At 38.2% G+C, this 27,940-nt stretch overlaps 1 protein-coding gene across 2 annotated transcripts in view; it reads right to left on the bottom strand.

The window, feature by feature from the left end:
* The window catches only part of VAV3 (vav guanine nucleotide exchange factor 3), a 152,754-nt gene that overhangs the window by 114,389 nt on the left and 10,425 nt on the right, over positions 1-27,940 (bottom strand). For both annotated transcript variants that reach the window (XM_071565552.1, XM_071565553.1), the window contains exon 2: positions 8,702-8,818. In XM_071565552.1, coding sequence (XP_071421653.1) covers positions 8,702-8,818 — 117 coding nt within the window. The remainder of the gene's footprint in view (positions 1-8,701; positions 8,819-27,940) is intronic.

Here is a 27,940-nt window from a genome sequence, read left to right as displayed (position 1 = left end):
TAAATCCAAAGGAATGTGGTGGTATATGCACTTTTCAACAAGAATAGTAGACCACTTTTCGCACAATAACGAACTTGAGATGCCTGAGGGATGGGATGCCATCCAGAGGGACATGGACATGCTCAAAATTCGGCCTATCTGAACCTCATGAGGTTCAACAGGACCAAGTGCAAGGTGCTGCACCTGGATTGCACCAACCCCAGCTGTTTACACAGGCTGGGGGATGAAGGGATCAAGAAAGCCCTGCTAAGGACCTGACAGTGCTGGTGGATGAGAGGCTGGACATGAGCCAGCAACGTGCTCTCACAGCCCAGAAAGCAAATCATGTCCTGGGCTGCACCAAAAGAAGCACAGCCAGAGACTTGAGGGAAGTGATTCCATCTCTCTACTCCACCTTCATGAGATCCTGAGCACTGCACCCAGATCTGGAGTTCCCAATACAGCCAAGACATGAACCTGTTGGGAGACCTCAGAGTAGCCTCTCAGTACTTACAAGGGGTCTGTAAGAAAGATGGGGAGAAACCTTTTAAGCAGGGCCTTTGTGACAGGACAAGGAGCAGCGTTAGACTAGATCTACAATAAGACATTTTTTACAATGAGGATGGTGAAACACTGGCACAGGTTGCCCAGGGAGCTGGTAGATGTCCTGTCCCTCAACACATTGAAGGTCAGGTTGGATGAGACGCTGCACAACGTGGTCTAACAGATGTCCCTGCTCACTGCAGGGGAGGGTCAGGCTCGATGACCTTAAAGGTTCCTTCCAACACAAACTATCCTATGATTCTTAAGTGCACCTACACTAAAGCACCCTGTAACAGCCTGCTGTCCCCTGCTACCTAAAAATCTGGAGATAATGTACTATTTCAACACATCAGACAAGTACACAGGCTGTCCTTGACCTAATCATATTTAAATATGATGACCAAAACTGCTCTGTCATTTTGTCTCTTACCATCATTTAACAGCAATAGTGGCTTCTTAAGACACAAGAGTAGCCAAGTGTTCAAAACAATCCCGTAAAAAGACTATACTTGAGACCACATGGCTTAATGAAACATTAGATTTGAATATATATGACTATATTACAAGCAAACAGAAAATGTAGTCCAAACTTCTCATTCTGTCCCTAGAATTATTAATATAAATTGCAAACAAAGAGAAGACAGAGCAAAGCCTGAACACAATATGCAAGTGTTTTCTCATGGTTTTGACAATGATGTGCAGTCAACCGTGTCAGAAGGCACTGTTCCAGAAAATTAGTATATAAATGAAGAACGAAGATTTAGATCTGAAAACAAATATTCTCATAAAACAAGTTCTGAACTCAATGCAAAGTCCAGTCAGCGACTACCATGAAGTAATTAAACTGCAAAAACACTCAGGCAGTTTGAGTAGCAATGAATGGTAATTGTAAAACATTATTGCCACACATGTTAACATCACTTGACAACAAGCCTTTGCTGTAAGCTCATGACCGTGTGGATCAGGTCAAGGCCTCCCTACCTAGACTGTGGGGAAATGAATCGTGAAACTACAACCAAGGACCACACTGGGTTTACCCAACTCCTGGCGAGGAAAATAAAAGGCTGACGTGTAATGGATGGTCTTCCCCAGAGCTGAAACCATGCAGCGAAACCAAGCTCTCTTTCACTCCATCATTCATAAAGTATAAAAATAATTAAATGGGAACAAAACAAACAAAACAACAACCACAACAAAAAAGACAGGAAAATAAACCACCAGGATATCTCCATTACAGTGGTGATATTTTTTACTTAGCATCTAATACTTACAACAGACATGAGGAGTATCCACAGAAAACAAATAGCCCCCAACTCAAAAAGAGGCAGAGAAGGATCATTAAGAGAATAAAAATCCTTTAGCTCTACAACTGCACGCTACTTCTGTCTCTGACTTGAATATTTAATTTGCACTGATGATGATAAAAATAGCAGTGCATTGGTCCAGAAATCAAAGACCAAGTCTTTTTAAGTTAAGGGGAAAAAAACAATGTTGCCAACAGCCTTTTAAGGCCAATGTCAAGTCCAAGCCCATTTCACGTAGTAACTAAAACATCAGAATGACCAACAGGCCCAAGTAACTGTAATAGCAATATACTATTTGTTTCTAGAAACAATATCATTTTACACCTATGCCATTTGAATCTCAAAATCCCAGCACAGACAGAGAGAGGACAAGCAGAGAACCCAGGCAGAAAGCAGAACAATCTAGGTCAAAGTGGGAGAGGGATTTCCTTAAAATAAACTACAGTTCAAGCATGTGAGAACATGGAACACCTTATAAAGATGTACTTCAACTTCTCTCCCCTCAATGTCTTCTATCTATCTGCTGTACTAACAGAAACTTGTTGTGCTTTTCCTCTTTGCCTCCAGGTTTTTCAAAAAATGAAGGCCAAGCAAACAAAAAACTCCATGTTTTCTACCCTTCTTTGGTGGCAAACAATTTCACTATCACAGGAAAAAAGTCACAAAACTCTTCAAAGTCAATACAGACTTCCCCCACAAGTCACTCATTTATTGCCTTATTGTAGTTTATATTTGTGTTACTTAGACAAATAATTGTAAATTCAGGAAGTTTTGGGCTTTATTTTCCATTTCACCATCAACTTTTGGTGACTGAAATGATTGTATTACAAGTACTGCAGAGAATTAATTCCTGGTTTAAAAATAAGGTTTAAAACCCAATGTGCAAGAAGACATAAGTCTTAATATCCATGTTAAAGCTACTCACGCTCCAAGTGTCCTCTTCCTCGAAATTTTTTCACCTCAAAAAGAAATGCACACAACCAGAATTCAATGTTATGAGTTCAGTGTTCCCAGAATAGGTCAATCAGATACAGGTGACATTTGCACAGGATTATCTTAACAACACAGAAATTAGTGCAGAAATTCAGCTTTATTTTTCTCATATTAAGAGTTTCTCATTAACCTTGACTTTCTCACTGGTTACATTTGCTGAAAAACTAAACAGAGCTACATTATACGTTGTGTGATATAAACTGTGTGATAGTTCCAAAACATCCCCAGCACTCCCTCAATGACAATTTTTCTTTAATGAACAAATGTTTGTCATATGCTCAACACTTTATGTGGTCAAAAACAAAGATTACTGTTATACTTTCCATCAACTGGAGGCAAACGTTACAACTTGAAAAGTTATGACAAACATTTAAGAAATAAATGAGAACTCATTTTTCAAGGCCAGTGAGGTGATAGCCCTCTAGTATTCTATCCCAAGAACACTCAAGACCATAATCCTGAAATATTCAGCCCTAAGTATATATGCTCATGTAGAAGCTATAAACTTATGCTAATGGTTTTCGATTTTTTGAAGCTATATGCCTAGAAATTTGTAGGCTATTTGGCAGTGATCACTGCAACAAAATGTTACAAATAAACTTAATTTATCTAGTGTTGGTAATGATTTCCCTGTCACACCACGGCAAGCCATTTCTGTAAGTTTTCAGGGACTTTTCAAAAAGCTGGTTAACGAGCTCTACCATTATTCACCTCACTTGTTCAGCCTCACCAACCCTTTGCCTAAAACTATGATTTATGTTCTTTGGGGCTGGCAGTGGAATTTCTTTTTTTTTTACCATTTAAGGGATGCCTTTAGGGAGGCTTCTGAGTGGTTGACTTTTATGTAACCCTGTTCAAACAACAGCAGTATCTAACAAACAAGGTCCTTCCATGCCAACCATTTCAGCAGCTTTGCAACAGTCTAGTGTTTTCTTTCTCATTTTGTCCAAAGCCCTTCCACAGAGAAGAAAGCTGAAACCTGTCCCTATCTCTTCATTCTCCCACATTCACAAGTACCCATGGAAGGAGTTCAAATGTCCTTCATCCCAAACAAGTCCATCTCACTGAAACTCTAAAACATTGGAATGCTACTCCTGAAAACAATTGTATGGCTACTTTCTTGACCAAACCACCACACTTGTTCTTTTTTCTTTCTTTAATTTTATAACTAAAAGAGCTCAGAGAATGAAGAACAGAGCTCTGGTTTCCATTACAGTCTTGTTTTCACCAGCTCAATCTCTTTTTTCATTTTAATATCTTTACCGAAATACACCATAATGTGTTGACATGTTCCCCCCCTTCTGCAGTGAAAAGTGATCATATTTTGCTCTATTATCTCACTGAACAAATTCAGTGAATAAAACATGAAACAACTGCAGATAATCTTAACTGTTTCAGTTTTATTGAAGATTTTTCCTCCTCTCTCCTCCTTGAAGGTTATATAACTTTTTATAGCAACTGTTGCTTTCTGTTGTGTTGATTTTGGAGTATCTCATGCACATCTGCCCTATCTTCCTGGAACCTACTAAACCTGAGGGAATACTAACACACCAGCATTCTCAACTTCAGCATGACTTTATCCTGCATCATAGCCCAGATTTCCTTTGCAGTAGAAGAGTGACTAAAATGATCACAAACTATATGACCTAAGTATAGGCACTCAATATTTTCACAGCAGTTGCTTGCTTTTACATAAACTAGCCTTTTAAGTGTCACCAGAAGGTTAGCTACTCTAGACATTATGTTACATGCTTTTAAACTATTACATACTTATTTCATTGGTGATATTTGATCTCCTTGTTTGTCTTTTTAAAATCACAATTGAATATTGTACATTATTTCTAGACATCTGTTGCAGGATCCCTACTAGGGGAGTCTATATCTACGTTCATGTGAGATCAGTTATATCATAAAAACACTCCGTGCTCAGTTATACATTCTGTAGAAGATTTAAAATCAGAGCACACAGAGGGTTTTTTCTGACAATATCAGGACACTGTTACCCCCACAGGACTCCAAACACAGCTCTCTGAGGCCAGAGAGCTTCTATTGACATCGACAGACACCAGAATAAATCCTCAGATTGCCATTTCTGCAAGACATTAGTTGCAAACTTGCTTCAGAGAATAGGGATGGCAGCAGTTTGTTGTTGTGGTGCACCAAGCAGCAGAGACTGCCATTGGAGGTGTGCAGGGCTCACAGAGCTGACAGAACAAGTACCAGCATTATTTGCTTCTTCTGGCACACAGGTAGAAAGGAAGAACCTGACAACCCTGCGGTAGTGAAAAATGACTCTCAAGCATGGAATTCATAATGAAAACACTGTCTGGCACCACCAGTGTGTGGGAGGGCATTTCATGCTCTGTCAGGAATTACTGCTGCAGCAATTAAATTTACTGATAGAAAGGTGAGTGGGAATGAGTAAATACTGTAGATCTCCAGGAAAATCAGGTTTTATATAGTTTTAAAAAGCATGATTTAAGAACCTTCCTATTTCTATATAATGAAGCCCCTCTTTTTTCAAGCACAGCCTAAAAATAAGAAAGTCTGTGCTACTGTACTTGAAACAGAAGAAATTCCTCATCTTGTAACAGCAGATATCAATATTCATACAGAATGTACACATTAAATATACTTATGAGGTTACTTGCTTCCATTACTGAACCTATTCTATAGCTACTCACATTTTGCTACTTCAGCTTCCCCTCTGATTCCCATCCACTCCACATCCACCCTGCTTTTCCTCTAATCATTAAGAGATCAAAGTGTCTCTGCAAAGTGGAGCACCAAGTTCAAGTCAAATTTTCGTATGTTATGTCAAAGCAACTGGAAACAACTCATTTACGTCTATTAAATGCAAGTTTACCATTACAACAAACATTTTGTAACCAATACTTCACAAGGCTGTTAAGTCTTGCATTGACAATATACAGCTGCTATTTCTACCATCCTCTGGGTTTTTCTGCCATTTTCTTTAAAGATTGAAAAATATCAGAATATTTTAAAAAAATACTGTTGCCTTCAACAGGTACCTAATCTATTTTCCTCTATAATTTTATTTCCTTGAAGGCACATTCATTTACAGCTGACACGTTTCTCTTGTCCCCTCCACTAGCATGCTTAAATAGTCATTGAAATCTGTCATACAACACAGAACATTCCCATTTAAGATGCCAAATGCAAAAATAGTATCTTCATAAATTCAATTAAAGCATTGAAAAGTAACAGATAGGGTTTATTTACATCCCACCACTAATAAGTACTTGCCAGCTTCTGACATCTCAAGACAACTTCCAGAACAAATGTGTCAGAGGCTACAGATACTGCACACACTCATTCCATCACCTACTTGGACAACTGTTTGGAAAACAGTGTTTCTAAATGATATTCCTCTTTTTGTTTTCATCTGTAATCATTTTAAGATCATTCATATTTTGTACACATTTAGGGAGTACTGTTCAAAGAACTCTTGGAATTACTTGGTTGCAGTGGCAGGAAAAATGTTCATCACTGGTTTTTTGGCCTTTTGCACATATACAACTTCTGTTCAAGGAAGATGGAGGGCTATTCACAGGGAAACATGAAGGGAAAAGTTGAAAAGCAAAGAACCAACTGAAAAAGACACACTTTCTTATTCTCACCACTGTTACTAAGAATCAGAATTTCCGAAGTAATGCATACATGAACAGATGTGCAATTGAAATCCTATGCCACTTACAGATATTCTCTACTAACTGTACAAACAGCACACTTAAAGGCACACAAATAACTTAGCACACATATCATTAATGCAATTTTACTCATTTTAATACAGTTGTCGTTTTCCCTTCTGCTTTCTTAAGTGGCCTCAAGCTCACCAAGAGCTTTCAGAAGCTGACTCCATGTTCATTTGCACAGGCAGTAAAACACACAGCTCAGCCATCTAAATACAGCATATTCCAACCCCAGCTTGTGCTGGGCGAGCACAAGCACCCCATGGAAAGGGCTGAAGAGCACAGCCATGAGGCACCAAAAGCGTGGCCAACACTCCCACTGCGGGACTGCACAGGCTTGTTCAGCTCAGCATCTCCACCCCTGCACAGGCAGCTGCTCCCACGCACATAGTTTGTCTCACTAAAGAATCCCACAGAGCAACGTTTTTCAAGTTTGTCACTGCAATCTTAGCTGGTAGCCTTCCAAGAAAGGTGACCCAGGCTAGAGAAACCATTGCTTTTACACACTAAATCACTACAACTGGAAAACCGGTGCCAGGAACAATTACTCTATTTGTCCTAGGACTACAAACAGTTAAAAAAAATCCATGTCTCTAGATCCAAATTGACTTCAGGGAGAGAAATTAAATACTAAGTATATGGAATGGATGGAATACAGTAATTTTTTTAAACAATTATTCCATTTATATTCTAAAATAAATTCTGTTAAAATTACAATTAAAGAGTACCAGAAACCCATTTTTGGGTTAAATTCAACCTTAATTCAGAACTTGTTTACAGGGTATTCAATGATGCAGCAATAGTAATTTACACTGCAAAATATGTTTTCAAAACTAGACTATATTCAAAGCAGGATATCTTTACATGGCACAAAACATGAAACTCTCAGCAATTATTTAGAACATACAATATTTAAAAATTTATGTGCATTAGGCATAGGTATCAAAGATTTGAAGCAAGCATTAAGATACCTTACTTAATATCTTAAATAAGACATTTCTAATGCACATGAAAAAAAACCCAACAATTCTCATTTTCTGCTACTTGCACAATCAATCTCATTTTTAATAAGCTAAATTTGTATAAAAGGACCACATTTTAACAAAAGTTTTGTCTTAAATATTATTTATAAGGACAAAACACATTCAGCAACACTAAAGAACAAGTGGAATTACCGGGTTATCTAATTTTATGCTCAAAGGGCTTAAAACCAGAGAAAATATTCAGAAAATAATTAGATATTTAAGTTAATGGTAATCACTGAGCCATTTAAAGTAATCATATTGCAGCCCTGATTCACACTCGCATTCTAACATCATCTTTACCTTTATGCCTACTTATAAAAAGAGCAGTACATTAGTTAGTGCATTTAAAATCTCTTGTAAAAAGCAATAATGCTTAAAATATACTAAATTTGAATAATTAACTATTTTTAGTGCTACTTCAGGTAATTTTTAGACTTCCTGTGAAATTAGGGTAATGATACCCCATGAGTCAAAAGCAGAAACTGAAGTTGAACTAAACATATGTTGGCAATGACAGATCAAACAGATATGTAGGAGGCTGTGAACAACAGACTGGAAAAAGCTTTTACATATAGAAAAACTAATCACAGACTTACAGTATATATGTAAATACACTGTGTAAATTAGAATAGCCACATTAACCTACCATATCTTGTGTCTGAGCTTTGCAGCAGGTCAGGGGAAAAAACCAACCGTCAAAAAAAATTTACAAGGGCACATACCTGGGTGCATTTCAAGCATCTGAGACTAAAGAAACATGTTCTGTGCCATGTGGCCTTACAATGTTCAGGCCCAGGGTTTCCAAAACCACACTATTTTTGCCAAACTGATTTCACCAGATAGCACTCACCTACAGTTTGCCATCTTCTTGCATTTCTTTACCTTCAACTCAGCATCTTTCAAACCATTTTTTTCCATAAACTTATCTTTGGTTTTCACACTCTCAGAACATTACTACCAAAGATTTCTCTCTGCCCTTTATTAGCCAGCCCCTCCCATATAAATCTTCCCGCTTTCTTAACTTTTCCCCACCACTTTTTCAGTAGTGAATGCTCGTCAATTAGTCACACCTCCTATACCACAGCTCCCATGCAAGTCTTCTTTACTCAAGCAGCACACAGGATATAATTCAAAGGATCCTTACCTTCCCAAAATCTCTCACGTCAAACAGATCAAATGCTTCAAAAAGTTCACTTTTCTTCATTCCAAATATTTCACAACATGCAGAAAGAAAAGTCCTTATATTCTTCAAGCAAAGAAACTAGAGGAAAGAAAACAAGAGTGTCAAATGTGTCAATTAGCAACTGAGGTGCTCATTTTGGTCATGAACACGTTATATAATTCACCCAGACAATTATTTGCAAGTCAGCACTTCCACTATGCTGTGATCTTCCGCTGGTTCTAATTCAACCAGAGATGTTCCCTTCAGACTCAAATGTGTTAACCAAATTCCGAGTAGACACTCTGAGAACAGAAACTATTTTCTCTCTTTTTACACAAAGAGATATGACAATGTGCTACTAGATATGTATTAGTCTAAATACAGACTTACTTTTCAGTTCCCCACAGACAGCATAAAACAAAACTATTTACCTTAATGAAACTATGTTAATATATGAAAGTTATTCTTCATGTATAAGCCAAGTGTTTTCAGCTGCTAAAAGTCTAGTTCGAGTGTTTCATGAACACACTAAAAACATTATGGATACATATTCTCCATCTGGAGCACAAGAGCAGGTAAAATTTGCAGTTGAGAAGTCATTTACAATTTATCTAGTAGAGATTTCAGATACTCAGACCACCTGGATTTCTGTACTGAATCAAGGCCTTTAAGTTATCCACATGCATCAATGATCACCAGAGTCTGGAAAAGAACCAAGCTGCTGCCACATTGCTCTCCTTAAAAGGCTTTTAATGCATTTTTCTGTAGACTATTTTGTTTGAAAGTCCTTACCACTACAAAAGGCAGTAACTGTCAACAGCATTACCATAACTTAAGAGGGAGAGCTCAAAAGGGCTTGAAAATTCTTGATAATGATTAGCACAGTAAGGTACTGGCACCTTATGAGGACATGAGCTCAATTAAGATGCTGTTGTAGAGTCTTATGATCCACAGTTCAAAAGGAAATAAAATATTTATAAGCAGCAATGTTTCAAATGACCCAGCACTGAGCTTTGAATATGCATTTTAAAAGCAGTGATACAGGAACTCAGTATTAAAACTGAGTTCCTAGAGTTCTCCATGTTACAGTGGATTCATGAGGATCACCTACATTACAATGGATTGCAGAATTGCCATCTGTTTCAACTTCATGTTTTGATCAAAGCAGTATCTTTGATATTGTCACAGCCATACCTTTCCTCAGGACCATGTAACAAATACACAAACTGCTGACTCAGACCAAAGATGTCACTGCTTCACCTTCAGCAGGAGACAACAAAATACAGGTCAACAAAAGTCAACAAGGAGCCCTACTTCATGTCACACAGAATTAACTAGACAGACACAGAAAAAGCAGAACGCCTGGTAGGCCACTCTTACAGCAAGAGGTTACACGTACAAGAGCACTGATCCAACAAGAGAAGTGGCAAGAGCAGACAGCTCCAGGAGATGGGGACATCAGGACAACAGCCAACCAACTCATCACAAAGCATCACAAAAGCAGTCCCTGTCCAAATCAAAGCTCCCAGGAAGGCACCTGTGGCTGGTCACAGTTACATCCAGTGCTGTGGTCCCAGAGGTACCAGGTGGAACTGCACCTTCCACGTTTTCCCCTGTTTCCAAACAGTCTTATCAGGCAACTGTCTGGGCTGCCCAAGGGCAACACAGCATTTATGCCAGACTGCTTTTATGACTAGTGAAATTTTAAAAATTACTCTGGCTTGCTTAGTCAATATGGAAGCTTATGTGGTTTTGCAAAGACTGTCATTTTGAAGTCAAAATTCCAAGGTTAGAAGGCAAAGAGGTGTGCCATGTATGTGCTTCTTCCACCATGAGGGTGGCAGGAAGAACCAGAAGATGAGCTGGTTTGGGATTCTGCAGCTTAGAAACAAGATGGCAAATACAAAGTGATTATTGTTTTCTGGTTTTTTTACTTCCCAAGTTTTTCATTATTTTTCTTAAAAGCTATCAATGGCCACTAGGTTTGTCCAATGTACAATAATGATTCAACTTGAACACCCATCTATTTTCTTACATCAAAATTCTCAAACCCACTAACAGATATGATTGTCAGTGGAAAACTCAGCTGCCTTTTTAAAGTCTAAGTTTTGAGTTTAGATTAGTTAGTGCTGAAGTCTGGCAATGCAAACTTACAGCTGCATTAAGTTGTTTATCTCTAAAAGAGACCAAGAGGTTAAGGGAGAGATTTGCTGGAGAGCATTTTAATAGTGAGTTGCACTTCTTCATATAGCTAAAAGAACTGTTTAATGGATCAGTAGCTCTGCACAAAGTGCCCTTTCCCTTCTGCAAATTTTCTCCAACTATTTTTAACAGACATCTCCTACAACAGAAGTTAAAGATGGTAGTATTTTTTCAACAAGATTTATTGGTTACTTCAAATTTGGAGGCAATTTTGAGAAATTAACCTTTAGTCTAACTTATTACTATGAATTATATGTGAGTAGATTGAAAAGGATATTACAAGAACTTACAAGCTCACATGTTTTAAAGAAAATGTTAAAGTACCTACATTGTAATAAATAAATTAAATTATTTGGAATATTCTAACAGAGAGACCAAAGAAGACTCTAATCCCCTGTTGTTCCCCACTTTTTTTTAAATCTTAATTCATTAAGTTAACCTGTATCATTACATTAAACAGGCTTGACATAACTATAATCTAATATTTAATAACCATATAAATGACAACACAGCAGTTACATTACATGTCCTGTAGGCTCCAGAAACCACAGAGCAAGCATTTGTCAGTTCTGCCTACACTTGAGATGGGACCATATCATCGACAAGTGTGTGCCAACCAGCACCTTTAGCAGAGCAGGCATCCTGATGGAACAGTCTAATCCCTGTGAGTTAAAAGACTGCTTAGTGAGTTTTAGTTGGGCATCTAATGAATCAATATCCATCAGTTTTCTCTTGTAAAGTGAAAATGAAACTCTTATTACCAACCATTAAGCTAACCACAGCAGCTATAAGGATAAAACTCTGAGACTATTAAAACCAAAAAAAACCATGTTCATATTTAATTCATTTTGCAATAAAATATATGATGGAAAAAAATTTTTTTGAAAAAAAGTCATTATATGCCTCTCATGTTTTAGAAAAGTTACTTGATTATACTACCAGAAAACTTTCAGAAATATTTCCAAAACTTTATAATGCAATCATCTAAAGAAATAGTTTTCCTCATTGAAAACAAAGATTTTTATCACTGTGGTTGTTGTATGAAGAAGTACAAATTACTAAGACAAACCTTCAAATTAAAAAGGAGCATAATACTAAAATCTAGGAAGTTCTATAAAAGACAACCCTTCTCGCTGGCAATAAGAAAAAGGCACCCTCAGTCTGCAGTCTCTCATTAGTAAGTACAGTCCTCAGGATATTTGGAAACCTACTACATTATTGTGTTTCTCTTTCAAAGGAAAACATTACCCTTCAGCACACCACAAGGGAGATCATTAGAGCAGTTGGGTACCCACTTCTCAGAGATGCAAGGAAAGCTAAACGTCTCTCAGTTGGTCTGATCTCTCAGTCTCCTCCACAGAAAACACTGTCTTTCAGTACAAGAACTGGTTTCTCTTCATTAAAAAAAACAAACATAACTTTAAAATGTTCATGATGCCTTTTTTCATTCCCCCCCTTTAATTACATGGCTATATTAGGAGACAGCAGTTCAGAATTCCTAATACACAGATGAGTGAAAATATTGCAGTGGAGTAGTATAAGCCATGAGTCTGAAAAAGTTAACACTAATGAAAGACATCACTTCCCTTCACCCACCTGCGGGCAAACCATGGGAGGAGAGCACATCCAACACACAGACAGGTGGACACAAATCACACCCCACACCCATTCTGTGATGGAGGTTCAGGACCTTGAGAACAATGTATTAACATCTATAGACTATCAAGATATTTCTAAAGCATCCTAATGTTTCACAGTGTAAGTAGTCACAGTACTACAAACTAGTAATATTGTCATTGTCAGGGCTGCTGAAATGGTCTAACTCTTGTGAAAAACCACTGTGTTTTTATGGAATAGATTAGAGTTTTAGTGGCCTCTGCTCCAATCTGCACTGAATTTAATTTTTAAGAGGCACTAACACAACAATTAATGAAATGAAAAGCAGCTTTGGAAAAACTAAAATGCCCACCACCTAAAAAAAGCAAGTATGGTTTATATAATTTGGGCTGTATTTGTCTGAACTTTAAGCACAAGAGAGTGGGGAAAATGAAATTATATCAAGCTCCACAGAAAAAGCATGCTGTTTTCTACCATAATATTTGCCACTTTACACAAAAGAAGCATTTATTTGAGTTTTTTTTCCACACAGGACATAGTTATGTGTGCTGACAGAAACGCATAGAAATATTTTACAAAGGGTACTGAATAGAAATGACTAATTAGACACTGAAAGCACAGGCAGGGCTCTAGCTGCCCACAGGGAAGAGCAATTTCTCTAACTGGACCTTTAATGAAGTGAAAGATAAAACGCAAAAGGAAAAAAAAGAGTCACATAACCTCTACTCATATAATCTAAGTGATATTTCTGAGAAAATATATTTTAGCATCAAAGTACTTCAATGGAATAAAAGTATGTTTGGTACAGACCATAATATTCAGTATCTAGATGTATCCTTTGTACTGAAAGCACTTCTACAGGTATTCAGAGACCAGCACAAAGACCTCTGAAGATCAAATTGTGCCACAAGACATTTATATGAAATTCCAACATAGCAACACCAGTCAGGCGAGTGCAAACTGAAAGGATGAGAAATGACAAGTGTTTAGGAAAGACAGTTCTAACTCCCTTTTTTTGTTTTAATTACCAACAGCAGTAAAAAAGCTATTTGTGTTCATTTCAACTTCCACCTCCTTTTCATGATGGTGCCTGAGTCACAAGCACGGATATTAGTCACAAGTTTGGGAAGCAGGCAGTTCCCTTATATTTGTACCTGGATCAGACATTCATACAGCACTGAGGGCAAACTAGAGAACACACTGAAGCCAGGGTTATCCAAGACAGTCTGAACAGATGCGAGGCTACAAGGGGTATTAAAAAAAAACAAACTGTCAGTGTCAGGGAAGGTGGGATTTTCCCCTGTGAGATTCACTTTTGCTGACACTGAATACCCATCCCTTCAGCACCCACTTCCACTGGCTCTTTTGCATGTCATGCTCCCCACCCCATACAGCCTTTCAGGAACCTCCCAGTAACTACATGAGAACTGAGGCCAGTTGCTACCAGCCACCACCATAATGTGATGAAAACACAGAAAATGGACTCTACTTAGCCCATTGTTCACTAAATCCACTTTAGCTCCTGCGGAAGACATAAGGCAATGCCAATCACAAAGTCCAGAAATCTTCCCCTCCTACTCCTCCTCTAAATGGCACCACTTTACAAAATACATAGCTGCAGCTATTTGTCTTTACCTAGTCTTTAAAGAGCCTTAGAGGCAAAACCAAAAAGTGATGGCATTTTATGTAAAGGCAGCATTTTATGGCAAAAATAGTTGACGAAAGGCCAGACATTCAAAACAAGTATATAAATGGGCAGTAATGAGATGAGCAAATTTGGCTTCAATTCACACATCTCAGAAGGTACAATCACTTTCTCTTTTTCATTTGTAAAATACTGATGTTGCATACAGAGAGACACAAAGATTTGTGAATATAGGAGATTTTTCTATTGCTTTTCTATTTTAGGAAAGCAGAACTATACAAGAATCCAAGGTAGAAGAACAGATCCTTTCCATAACAGTTAAACGCTCTTCCTACACCCTCAGAGCTTACTGCAAAACATGAGCTCCTGACCTTTCCTGTCTGTTTCTGGGATGTTGATGAGAACAGATTAGATGGGAATCTCATTTTGATTTCCACTCTGTTCCTCAGAATGTACCCAAAAAGCAAAACAATGCACTTATACCTGTTGAGCATGAGGAGAAATGTGAAAATTGCCATAATGGATTTAACTGCAAGAATTGCTTTTCTACATTCTGTCACCAAGACTTCATATGTGCAAGTTGTTTCAGTGAAAGAAAGCAACAACACAGAACTTGTCTCTTCATCTTTTCTTCAGAGAAGTTGGTTCATGCCCTGAAGACTGCAGATTTTATCTTCTCACTTGTTTTAGTATTTGTTGCAACAACTGTGTAGATAGGAGCAACATAAATTCCATTTAAATGCTGTATGAATCCTGCTAAGTCCAATTTTGAGAGAGATCCTAGAAACTGGTGCTGTAACCAAGGAGTATCATCCCCTCTAGTCACCAATCAAGATACTGTGACCATAGCAAAGCCACACAGCAGCAAGACCAAAATTGTAGCTACATAAATAAGAAAGCAAGAATAAACTGGAGATACAGACCCAAGAATTTAATCAGCTCCTACGTAATGTGTGTGCATATGAACTGTCCAGCTTCCTTAAAATTCTTTCAGCAAGATCCAGTAAGGGGAGCAAATTAGGTACTTAGAAATACAGCTGCTCATATATCAAGGGCTCCTTTCTGTAAGCCAGACTGGGTCATTCCCCAACATGTGCCATCTTTGACAGAACAATCCCAAAAGTAGGGTTACCAAAAGAGAAGCATGTTATACCTCTATTACACTTTTTTTTAAATAACTATGTTCACTAATAGCAGATTACTAGGTAATCAGACAAAGCTCCACTGTGGTACTGGCAGAATTGCACATTTGGGGTTAACAATTTAACATACAAATCATTCCTGGCTCCTTCACAGATTTCAGCAGCCAAAGTACGTTAAATTAGTTCTGCTCTGCCAAAAGGAGTAATTATCACTATTTGCAGTAAAAAATAGCTGTAAGGATTTCTAAGTGAATGAAGTATGGACTCACTGATGAAGGCTTAATTCAACATCTACTAATGGCATTTCATAAGCCAGCAAGAGAGAAAAGAGCAACATCAGAGTAAGTAATGGCATTTGTAACATTTTTCTTGTTCATATGCATGCAGCTTTTCTTGGAATCTTTTCTATAAATCCAGAGTCTTACTGAGTGTAGGCAAAAGGGTCATAAGGAATTTAAAAATCAAGTCAATGAAAGGGGATGAGTGCTCCTGTTCTCAGTCAGCAAATGAAAGGTACCAGGCTATCTCCAGAGATTCCTTTCTTTAAGTGTCCCAACACCAAAACTAAGCCTTATGCTTTTTTTCACTCTTAGATAAAACTTATTAATTTGCACACTGCATTTAAGAAAGGAACTACTACACACAGGAAGAACATGTCACTCACAGAAAAGGAATTCAGTTTTAGGTTCTGCACTTGGCCTCTTGTTCTGAAAACACCACCTCAACATTCAGATCATCTATCTTTTTAAATCTCAAAGCAGAAGCAAACAAGTCAAATGTTAAATACCTCCTCAAAAAGGAGATTGTTCTCAAAAAGTTACAAAGCAGGTACACTAACACATATGGAGGACACCGCACTGAGTCCTGGAAGAGGCAGGTCATTATCAGCATCTCACCAGCTTACAGCCTGTACCTTAGACCTTTGTATAGTTAAGCTTAAGAACCACTTTTGGGTAACAAAGCATTCAAGACAGATATCATTACATAACTGAAGAATTTTACTAAGAAATGTGCTAAGCAAAGAACAACAGATCCTTCTTAATTCATGAGACTGAGGAATAGCTAGGGAGATCTGTAGTGTTATTACCTTTCTAGATGTGGGCACTCTTTGAAGGTCTACACAACACTTAAGATGCTGTATGAACTATACAACATATTAAATTCCTTCGAACCACTGCTAACACTGTATGAATATTAATAGTATGTTCTTTACTTGCTCAGTTAATTTAGTAATTAAATATTCATAGCAAAGCTCTTCTTAAAATTCCTGACTACCATTCAATTGTTTCTATTGGATTTTGGCTTGAGTATGAAGCTTTGTTTATGTACATTTGCTCTTCTCTGTGCTTCAAAGAAAGAAAATGGAAATTAAACTTGAAAAAAGCTGAGGAAGCACAAAGGATGCTCAGCTTTTATTAGTAATGATACACAGTGAACGGAGGGCAGGAAAAAAGAAATTCAGGATTTCTTGTGTATTCCCAACTGTCTCCTTGGCTATGCTGGCACTATAACACATTAGCTGAGCAAGTAAGGGCAAAGAAGCATTTAAATTCTCTGTGTCACTTAAGTCAAGGTACTCCTATAAGCCAAGAAGCTGGCAGCTTCTCCTCAGTGGTCACAGAAACACACTGCCCAACACCTTTTAGGGCCTATCACATGCATCAGAACAGGAGTCACTGGGCTGCTGAAAAAGCACGACATCTTTTCTCCTTTACCTATGGCAAGATGAAAACTAAGAGAGATTCAGGAAAGCACGTAGTCACTAAACAGATGGGAATACTTGGACCATAAAACCTCAACTACAGGAATTCCCCAGTGTAACTGGCAGGAGGCATGGGTGGGAGAGTTCAGGACAGCATTCTTTTGCAAAGAGCAACTTTTAGAGTAGTCCTTTGTTCCCCACTAGCAAGATTTAACTAATCTATTCTGCAGTACTTTGCAAAAAGGGAACATGGTATTAAGCATGCAAAGCACAGAGATTAGCTACAGAGTTCCTGTGTTTAGCTACCTTTTCAAATAACTGGTCCTAGTAGTCTTACATCCTAAAGTTACATCCCTAAATTGTCTTTCACTGAAAATCTGTGCCTTACAAACAATCCAAAAAGAAGGAAGACAAAAGGAACATGGAAAATAGTCCTGAGGAGAACATGAATAGGAGGAAGACAGCAACAAGGAAATGAAAAGATGACGACAGGAAAAGGAACAGGAAAGGGACAGACACATTGAAACAAAAGTTTAAAAAGAAAATCAAAATAGACAACAGAAAGACAGACTGAGGGGGAAAGAACACTAAAAAAAAAGGAAACTTGAGTCACTAATGATTAAATTGTAGGAAACATGAAATAAAAGCCAAACACAAGAAAATAATGTGTTAAAATTTTCATGTCAAAATGCTCCAGACAAAACTATTTATGAAACTGCCATTTAAAGTAAGACTGTGGTCTCTGGGCTCTAAGGTATACTTGCAACTGTGACATGGAAAGCTGCTTCTGTAAAAGGCAGAACTCTAGAGGACACAGATTTTCTATTTGGATGTATTGTCATTGGTCCCAACTTAGGCTTTCTAATCACTCACATTTCAACTTAGTTGAGGAAAAATTAGCAGTTGTCAGAAACCTCAAAACCTATACCTACCTGAAGTACTTAAACTTATTATAGGGCCAGGGGAAGCCTAAAGCCTACAGCCCCACAGAAATATTTGAACAGACAAAAGGATAGAAAGCCTCAGACAAATGAGCACTCAGTGCTTTTACCATCAGAGAAAAAATATTATATCCACACTGAAACCATGATATACCTTACAGCATGAAACGCAGATCTTTATCTGTGCTAAGAGAACACCCAAAGCATCGGAACCATATTGTTAGCTTGGCAACCTGAAAAGCTGCTTCCATTGGATCTTGCTCCCTTTTGTTCATGACCATGCTTGGCTTTTACAAAGTCTCTAATGTTAGTGTAATAACACGACAAGACCTCTTGCTTTCCCTATACCTGTGCAAAGGAAATTATTTGGGGGTAGGAGCCCCACGAAGATGCAGCACAAGGCTGTCACATGTACTGAGGGGACAGAATCCACCTGAAGGATCCACACTTGATTCCAGCTCCACTATAGAAACACAATCCCATTCGCTATTTCTAGCCCAGACCTAAAAGTAAGCAGCACTGAATTCACCATTTGAACTAGATCTCCTTTGGGAATAAATAGTGGCTCTACTGCCCTGGACACAGGCTCTACAAGCCAGACCTGGACCTCAGCTATGTAATTCCTTTACAAATACCTGCAAGTGCAGTTTAAAATCATGTTTTAAGCTAACACGTACTAACTTGTTCTTTTCTAAGCACTTTAACAAGTCTCAGAAGGGGTCAACACTGAAACCTGCATAGAAATAAACACAAGTGGGAGGGGCTGATGCCCTTCACAGGGTTAGTCAGGGTCTTTTAGAGGTGAACTCAACCCACATTACTCCTATGCTCTTCCATTTTTTTACTGGCAGATCACATAGATCATGTACTAGGTCTATGATTTGCAACAGAAAGGAATATTCTTACTAACATTCATTCCTGTTAACATACGTGATTCATTACACACTTCAAATGTTTTCTTGAATTGCATATGTGTATTCTTCTCTGAACTCTTATGGTCATGGAATAAATTCCTACCAAGACCTTGATGTAAATACAGCTCTCTAAAAATTGCCCAGTGAGAATATAACTGTCCTCTAGTTACCTGTCTGAAAAATCCACTGTTCTATTTTTGCTGGTGTGTCACTTCAGGTTTCTAGTTTATTAGACCATGCTCTCCGTGGCAAGGACAGGGGTTTCCAATATATTCAGGGAATACTTCTCAAGGATTGCAAGTCAAGTAAGTAGAACAGATGAGAAGTCCTGAAGCCCAAAGCACAAACCAGTGGGAATAGCCATGAATGAAAAACAAACTTCAACAGTAAATTTGAAGGATTGGACGTATATTGTGAAGTGTACATTTTTACACCTTGTGATATTCTCTGGAGCTTCAACATACTCATCTGCTACCAAAAGTCATCTTCGCTGCACCAAGTGCCAGTTGGGATCTCAAAAGTTAAAGGCAGAAGGAAAACTCTTAAATGCTCAAACTTACCACACCAGAAAAGATAGCAAATAATTTTCTCTTTCCTTAGGTTTCTCATATTCTGCCCCTACATTGCTTCTTGTCAAAGCTGACAAATCCTTCTTTTTCTATTGTTTTCTGTGGTTTGTTTGAAAACCTCTACTTCCCTTCTCTGAACCTTACTAATTTCTTTTATTCCTTTTTAAAACAAGAGACTACAGGTATGGAATACTGGAGTACTGTGGCTTATAGAGTAAACTGACACTGCATAGTGAGCCATAATGCATAAGAGCATAATGAATGTTTTGGGCACAAAACAAGCTTTGGCATGTGCACTTGCCAAAACCCCTCGGATGCTACATCCTCCATAGTTATCTACAGAACAGGCTTCTATTCCGAACAATCTGGTCCAGATGAAGGTCAAATACTCAGGCAGATGAAACAGTGGTTTGATCCACAACTGCCATTCCTGTGATAAACAGGACACAAAAAAGAGGTCTCAACTTACAAAAATTCTAAGACAGTTAAATTACAACTCTAAAAATGTAAAGACTAACCTCTTTTTACATACAACTGTTTTTCACCATGTCACTGTGAAATCCAGCCAGTGTTAGGCAAACTGCAGTTCATTTCTTCAGTGACATATAACCTTCCTAATTAAGGAATGCAAAGTGAAGGTGTAATGCAAGAATTAATAAGTTAAAACATCAACTTAAAATCAGATGACTCTTCATGAAGCTGCAGTAGGTTTCCTTCCTTAAGAAGGCTGACAAACAGTGAAAGGTTAACCTGACACCAAGCATCTCACAGTTGAACACCATCATAGGCAGTTGATGTCAAAAGGCTGCATTCACTCACCCCAAGCTGTCAGCCAAAATGAAACACATCATTGAAGGCAGCACAAATTTGTGTGAGAGATAGGTCAAAATTGCATAAATATCTACTTCCACTAGTATGAATTAACAGCTCTGATCATCTCAGCTGAGGCAAAGGAGTGAATGCTCATGGAAATTCAACAGTCACCTCTATATGTGGCCCATTTCACGCCACAGGTAAATCATATTGAGGCCTTGCCTCACAGGAACAGTTGAAATACACCACGGAATGCTCCAAAACTATTTCAAAGGATGTCCATTTGTCATCTTACAAAGCAAAATAATCATGAGCATGGTCTCATGAGAATGAAAGATATTTATGAAGAAAAAAAATTAAAATCCTCGAGCAACAGCCAGTATTTATTAGATAGCCTAAAATAACCAAATTGTGCATAAACCAAATACTTTGAAAGCTGAGCAGCAAAGTATAATTTAGCATTATCTGGACTCTTAGTCTGCTGAGCAATTTGATGCAGTACAATCAGGGTTTTAAATTGAGTATGTGGGCACCAGTGAGAAGTCTGCATTACTGAACCACACTATGTGCTGAGTTTTAAGATATAATTATCATATTTTTCTCAAATTCGATTAAGACAATTATTAAGTTACCATAACATAGATGAGTGCTTCAAACAGCTCATTATAACCAGCATGAAGGCAAGTGTGGTAAAGAAACCAACATAATTGTTAAAAGATCTAGTCTTCAATCTTTGGCAGGTTAAGCCCATGGGAGACCCTACAAAACACCACACATGAAAGCTGCCTTTTCAACAAGAGAGCAGCATGAAGCCCAAGATGCAGAGCAAGTTTAACACCTCCACAGAGCCATCAGTGCACCATCTCAGTTGCAGTAATAATTAAATCCTACAGCAGTGCAGAAGGCAATGAGCATACTGTCAGAAGCTTTATTTTTATTGTATATTGGCAGTTCCTGCAATATTAGACTACAAAAATCGAGGGTGCTGATGAAGCCCAGGAGCAGCTGTTCAGAGCATGGGGCAGAATGAGATATTTCACACATGAGACCCCCACTTCAATAACCACCCAGGGAACTTTGCCTTCTATACCTTGTCAGGTATAAATATCTCGCCACCAGGTATTTTCACTCTCTTGCTACACAATCACCTTGGGAAAAGAACTACAGAACATTCTACCAAAATAATAATTCCAGTTATAAAAGTACAACATGCTTTGTGTTTGGGCACATTATTCCAAGTGTCCACAGATGATGAACTGTGTTAAGGATCATTTCAGAGTAAACAACTCAGCCCAGTCTTTAAGCTACTGACTTACAGCTGAATTACTTCAGAACAACACTATCCATATATTGGTGACCTCATGAAAAGCGTATTTCCTGAACCACTCAAACACACCTATAAAAGGAATTCCTCATGGCTGAAGAAGGGCTGTGTAAATTAGTACTGTTAGTTTTATGTTCCCATTTTCATGTCCCTTAAGTTTACAAATAATATACACATCAGTGCCAGAAATATTCTACCAAGAGGACCTGAGAACCCCTAACTCAACAAGTCCTCATGCAGTGTTCTGTTGGTCTTCTGAACTTAGTGAAGAGAGCTGGAGCCTGCCTGTTTTATTCATAAAATCAATCCTATTAAAATCTAAGGTGGTTGTACATGTAAAACAAATTCATTAACTATTTCATAATTTAGCATAAGCGTAGGATAGCATGACAGAGAATTTAATTTGGTTTTGCTAATACACCTCTATCATCTTAAATGTACTATCAACAACTTTAAGTTTAAAATGGCACTGTAAAATCATAGCAAGATACTGGCTATTTGCACAAATCTACATAAAGATCAACGGTCACTTTTGTCATTGCTAAACATTTCTGCATGAGCAGGAACTCACTGCTGGTTTTGGCACTCATGCATACATAAAGGAAAACACAGCAACCTGACATAGGGACAGTGAAAGCATCTGCCTACAAGCTGTAGGCAGATATTTTTCTAAACCTATTATACAAAAGAACACATACAAAAGCAATACAAGCAGCTGCTATAACATTCTTCCAGACCTCTGAACAGGCACCAGCTTACTAATTGCCTACAGAACACCACTTGAACACAAATGATTCCTTAGCTGTTTTTTTAAATAACATGTTGAATGCAAACATTGGGGCTAAGCTGTAAGAATATCTAAGAAGCCTAAATTTTGTCTAGGAGGCAGAGTTTTACGTTTGCTTTTGTTTAGTATTGTTTGGTTCCACAGACTATTCAACTAAATAAAATGGAATCTAAATGAAACACAATATGATCCTGGATTTGTTACCATCTTCTAAAAGGTATAACAGCTTGTTGAGACAACAAAGCAGGTGACAATTAGAAAGAATAACAAAATCAATATATATGCAATTTGTAATTGGGAATTTATAACCATGACAGATCTTCCTCTGCCTCTCTATGGAGATGGTTCTCAGCACAGAAGCAACAATAGTGATTTTCAGGTAAATGGACACAACAGTCCTGCAAGGCAGATTCTTGCCTTTCAGTCAGATAAGCAGAACAGCAGCATGGAGTCCCTAAAGCAAAAGACAGACTTGTTTGATTTGTTGAAAGATGATAGTAGAGTGTGAACAACTAGACAGAAAAATTATTCAGCAAGGGCCTTTTAATAGATCAGAATAAGTGAGGTTATGTGAAATAAGGACAGGAGAGTAATTAGACAAAACACATAGAATAGACCCTTGAACTAGCATTTTTCTATTTGTGACAAAAATATGCTACTTCTCAATGTGTTCTTAAAAAAAATCATTACACAGTAAGTACTTGACCTAGTCAGACTAATTATTTAACTCTTGCACTGCTCATTTATTTCTAAATGAAGCCACAAGAGCAGCTAAGTGGGTATTTTCCTTACCAAGGCCTGGAAACTCATGAGTTTGTGACTCACTGTTCCGTGGCTGAACACAGCTGTGCCACCCCCAGCTGACCAGTGACTGATCCTCTGCACGTGACTCACAGGGCCACCAAAACCTGTGGCAAGAGCCACTGCCAACAAGAGGCCACCCCAGCGGGAGATGAGCATCTCCACACAAACTCTGGGCAAACTCTGTCACAGCCACTCTGCTCAAGTCTTCCCACCTGCTTCAAACAGTCCCGTGAGGGCAGAAAGGGGCAGCAGTCTGACTTGAGGAGACACAAGTTCTCCAGACATCTGCTAAAGCCTGGGAAGTTACACCCTGCCATCAATAAACAAGGCAAACTAACGTTTGTAGAAGTCTGATCTCTCAACTCGCAGAGAAAATTACTCTAAGGATGGCAGGGGGCCAATAAACTGTTCACCCTCTACCCACTCACGACAGCAACACCAGAATTAAGAGATGCAACTTCTCTACACAGAATTTATTTTTTAAGTAAAAAACAAGAAAAAACATCGATTGGATAATAGGGGTAGTAATTATCATCCTATGTAAGGCATAAGTGATATAACAATAGATTTTACTTCATTTTTCTAAATCAGTAGGTCCAACCAGCAGGAAACAGTTTCAATGCCAACAGATTTTAAACTTTTAAAACCTGAGATATGTTCAAAGCACATTTTAAAGGGAGATTCATTAGCACAATTGCTACTAAAAAGTAAACTGAAAATAATATATCTGAGGTCAATCCTGCAATGTCATCAGAGAGCTGGAGTAGAAAATAATCTTGGATTCTCTAGCTCAAATGACATTCCTTTTTTAATGCCAGTATGCCCTGGCACTCAAGGGTATTTCTGACTAATATTTTTGACAGCTGCAGAGAACTAGTAAAAATTAAATTGTCTCATCTCCGTATCTGTCACAATAAGTCAAGTTACTGTCTGTTAAATGTGGAAATTTCTTCAGTGTAATAGAGGACACTGAAGAACATGCATAGGAAATCCAAGAATCTCCTAAAACACTATGGAAATCACTTCTTTTTGTCAATGACTACCATTTTGATAATTTAAAGTTAAAAAAAAAATCATGCTCATTTCAAAGCAGCTGAGTTGGGGGGGGCAGGGGGCAGAGGGAGGGCAAGGAAATGTGCTATTCATTTATTTGTTCCTTCTAATTGTTGAACACTTCTACTCCAAAGGTTTTAATGATCCTAAAGCAAACAACAGTGTATTATTATTAATACCAAGGGAGTAGACATAACCAAAAATATTTCTTTAATGTTGACAGAAAACAGAAAAACCAACCAACCACACAAACTTATTGGTCATCATGTGTTCTTCCAGTGAATCTGTAGCTACTCAAGATCTCCAGTTTCCTTTCCCCTTGGGACATTAACAATCAATAAGTGAATAGAGAGACATGATAATGGTTGGAAAAGAGTATGACTAAGTTAGAGTGGAAAAATTTTTAAAGGCATTTCTCTAGTCACAAATCACTCTCACAAGTATAAAGAGTGAATAAAGTTGAAGCAACCAAAAAAGTGCAGACCAGAGTTTACAATAAAAATTTCATTATAGAAAACCAATCAAAAGACACTTCCCTCACAGCTGCATATTTCAGTTCTGAAGGGGTATGTAGGGAAAATTATTCTGAAGTTAGGAAAGTTCCAGTACTGAAGTGGAAAAAATCACTGACCTGGATTAAATTCTCATCAGTAACTCATAATGAAAAAAAGAGTCTGAAGCTCCTCTAGGTACTTCAAATCATATGAAGCCATAAAACCACCCAGCATATTAGGATGAGTATCACAAAAATTATTCTTCAAATATATATTCCCCATTAAACCAGGAAATGCATGACAAAATTTTCATTTAGTCCCATGAGAATCTTTAAAAAATAACTGCTTCACCCTCACAAGCAGAAAAATAACGTGAACAAACAAGAGGTTCACATTTACAGAACAGTTACTTGCCATTTATGCCTTGATCTTACTGAGCTTTGCTTTACAGCACATCCACAGACGTCAGTGGAATAACCAGCTGGGCATCACTTCCTTCTCTGCCTCCAACTTCTATGAATTCTAACAAGCCTATAAAGACTGTGTCCATCCACAGAAAACAAGCAGGCAAAACTCCAGAAATCCGAAGAAAAACTAGTTTGAACAAAATGAAAAAGTTTAAGGAATCTCTGGTAAAGTTACTCTTCTATTTCCATCTAACCTAGTTTATAGCTGCCATCAGCTATGAAGGTAATCCCTTGGGGACACCATTTTATTGCAAATGCTTGTATCTCACAACACAATGTACACAATGCAGTGTAGTGGTTGTTTCACTTTGAGCTCCAGCCTGGGAAGAAGAAATTAAACTGTCGTGCCTATAAACCTCTGAAGAGTGAGTGGAGCTCACTGGAAAAAGAGGCATGGAGTCTGATGCCCAACATGTGGGAGCTGCAGGAAGAGCATGCTGGCTACCAGGACTTGATATTTCTGCCTTACAAGCACCATTGATAATCAATTTGAAAGTGGTTAAAAAATAACTACTGTTCCCATCCCCACCTGCTCCCTTAGGACACAAATCCAGAGTAATTTTGCTTAAGTACTGCCATGGCAGCACAAACCCCCAGAGGCTGGTGGCAAGGGCAGGAATCAGGAGGTTGCTTGTGAAAAGAACAAATTCCCAGTCTGATTGACCCAGCAGACTCCCAGCACTAGCTTTTGTCCCCATCTCTCCCCACCAGCACTCTGCCCCATCCACCTGCAGCAAAGAAGCAAAACAATTTTCGGAACACCCTCACATACACTGCAACCAAAAGCAGGCAGAAGTTTTTAAAATAACAGCTAAAGGCAAAGCAACCACCATTTCCAAAAAGGAGTCACTGAAAAGCAGCTTAAAACAGCCCAACATGTAATTGATGATCAAGTGCTGTCTTGTCCCTTGAAACCCATTTTCTCTGGTCCTAAAAGTGTAACTTCCACTGGATCCTTCCTGCCCAACACTCTCACCTACGTAGGACGTGGCTTCCGGAGCAGACACACTCTTATCCATGTAGGAAACAGATTTCAGAGAATCTGCAGAGGGATGAAGCCAACAGGAACAGTGAGGACAACAGGGCTGGGAAAACAGTTGAAAGGAAGAAAGAGCATCAGGAAAGAAGTGAAAGAGGAAACAGATGCACTGGCAGGAGAAGAAAATACGAGTGGAAGGGGAAAGGTGAATGTAGAAGGTGAAAGTAATACAGTCCAGTTTGAAAGAACAGGGCATGAGCAGAGAACAAGCTGCAGAACAGAGATGAGTCAAAATGGATGAGAATTCTAGGCAAGAAGAGAAGAAAGGAGGAGGAAAACAACTAAAAAATAATTAAAAAAAAAAAGCCCAGACCTGTCAGAGCAGTGCCTCTTACTAATCACAGAGCAGTCTGGGTTTCTGATACATAAGATCAAGCCACCTGAGCCAAGGCAGAAAAATGTGAGAAATACATTTTCAAGGGAAAATTGAAAAAAGGTTGTCACTGGCAAACCTGTCAGGAAAATGAAATATCCTGTAAAAATACTAACATTTCAAATTCTGCTGCTGTCTCAAATCAAGATGAAAGGCATTTTAAGTTCATTAAACTTTAACACAACTTTATTGAAACACTGGATTTTGAGGTCAAACTCTAATGCTATTCAGCACTAAACAGCAAAAGCTAAATACTACTGCTTTTCTTTTCCAAATAGTTTTCAGAACATCTCCCAAGAATGGCATTCCTGCAAAACATTTTGAGAACTAATTTTCCTGTTGGATTGATAACAACAAATTCTAGATTAGACACATTAGATGAAATCACTACTCCTCATTGGAATTAAAAGATAAATCACTCAGGAGTTATTTCCAAACTTAAACAGTTTAGCAAAATACATTTGTGGTCCTGCAAGTTGAGCCACAAATTTGAAAAAGTATTTCTCAGACTTAGAAAGCCATTCCCCATGCCTGCTCTCCCACTGCATGGAAATGGACATGAGTTCTGAGCTAGAAAGACAAAGTCCTTAAATAATATAACTAACCAGAAGACCTACATAGAGAAACTCCAGTAAAACAGCCAATTCTGCCCCAAAAAAGAACATATCAACCTTTCTTCACTGTTAATCAGAGATCACATGAACTCACAACCACACTGCAACACTACTGATGTAAGGATCTACTCTGCAGGCCTGTTACTAGTGAGGTGTGTTGAGAATGTTACAAAATACATTCCCCTCTTGTATCAGGATTTTTAAATTAGTTTTCTTGTGTTTCTCCCATTGGTCATGGCAAGTAACTTACAATCTCTTTTAAAAATAATTTTTTTTTACTTCATAGTGGGTATATGTAACACTAGAGAATAATTCACATTATTTTAATATTAGTAGAGCTCTTGCTGTTGAAATAACGTGACACGCTATGGGGCTTGCAAGCTACAAAACCTACATTCTCAGACAAGAGAATGCACACAGTTTAAATTAATCAGATTCCCTAGAGGTCTATGAATCTAAGCAATTATAGCTGGGAAGACACACAAATTTGGAATATGCTCCACTCTGCTGCTCAGGAGCTTCGCATGAGGAGCAGCCAACTCTGCTCCCAGCATGGGTCAGCCATTCCCACATCCACATCCACACCCACTCCCATCACCAGGTCTGCTCTCACATGCAAGTCATATGCGCCCCAGTCAGCAAAGCATTTCATCTCAGGTAATTAATTTACCAGGGTCTTCAGCAGAAAGGGAAAACTATAGGACTCTGATACATCCATAGA

This window comes from Pithys albifrons, chromosome 10 (genome assembly GCF_047495875.1).
Source record: "Pithys albifrons albifrons isolate INPA30051 chromosome 10, PitAlb_v1, whole genome shotgun sequence".
Classification (NCBI taxonomy): domain Eukaryota; kingdom Metazoa; phylum Chordata; class Aves; order Passeriformes; family Thamnophilidae; genus Pithys; species Pithys albifrons.
The sequence above is the reverse complement of the archived record's forward strand: the minus strand, read 5'-3'. Positions and strand labels throughout refer to the sequence as shown.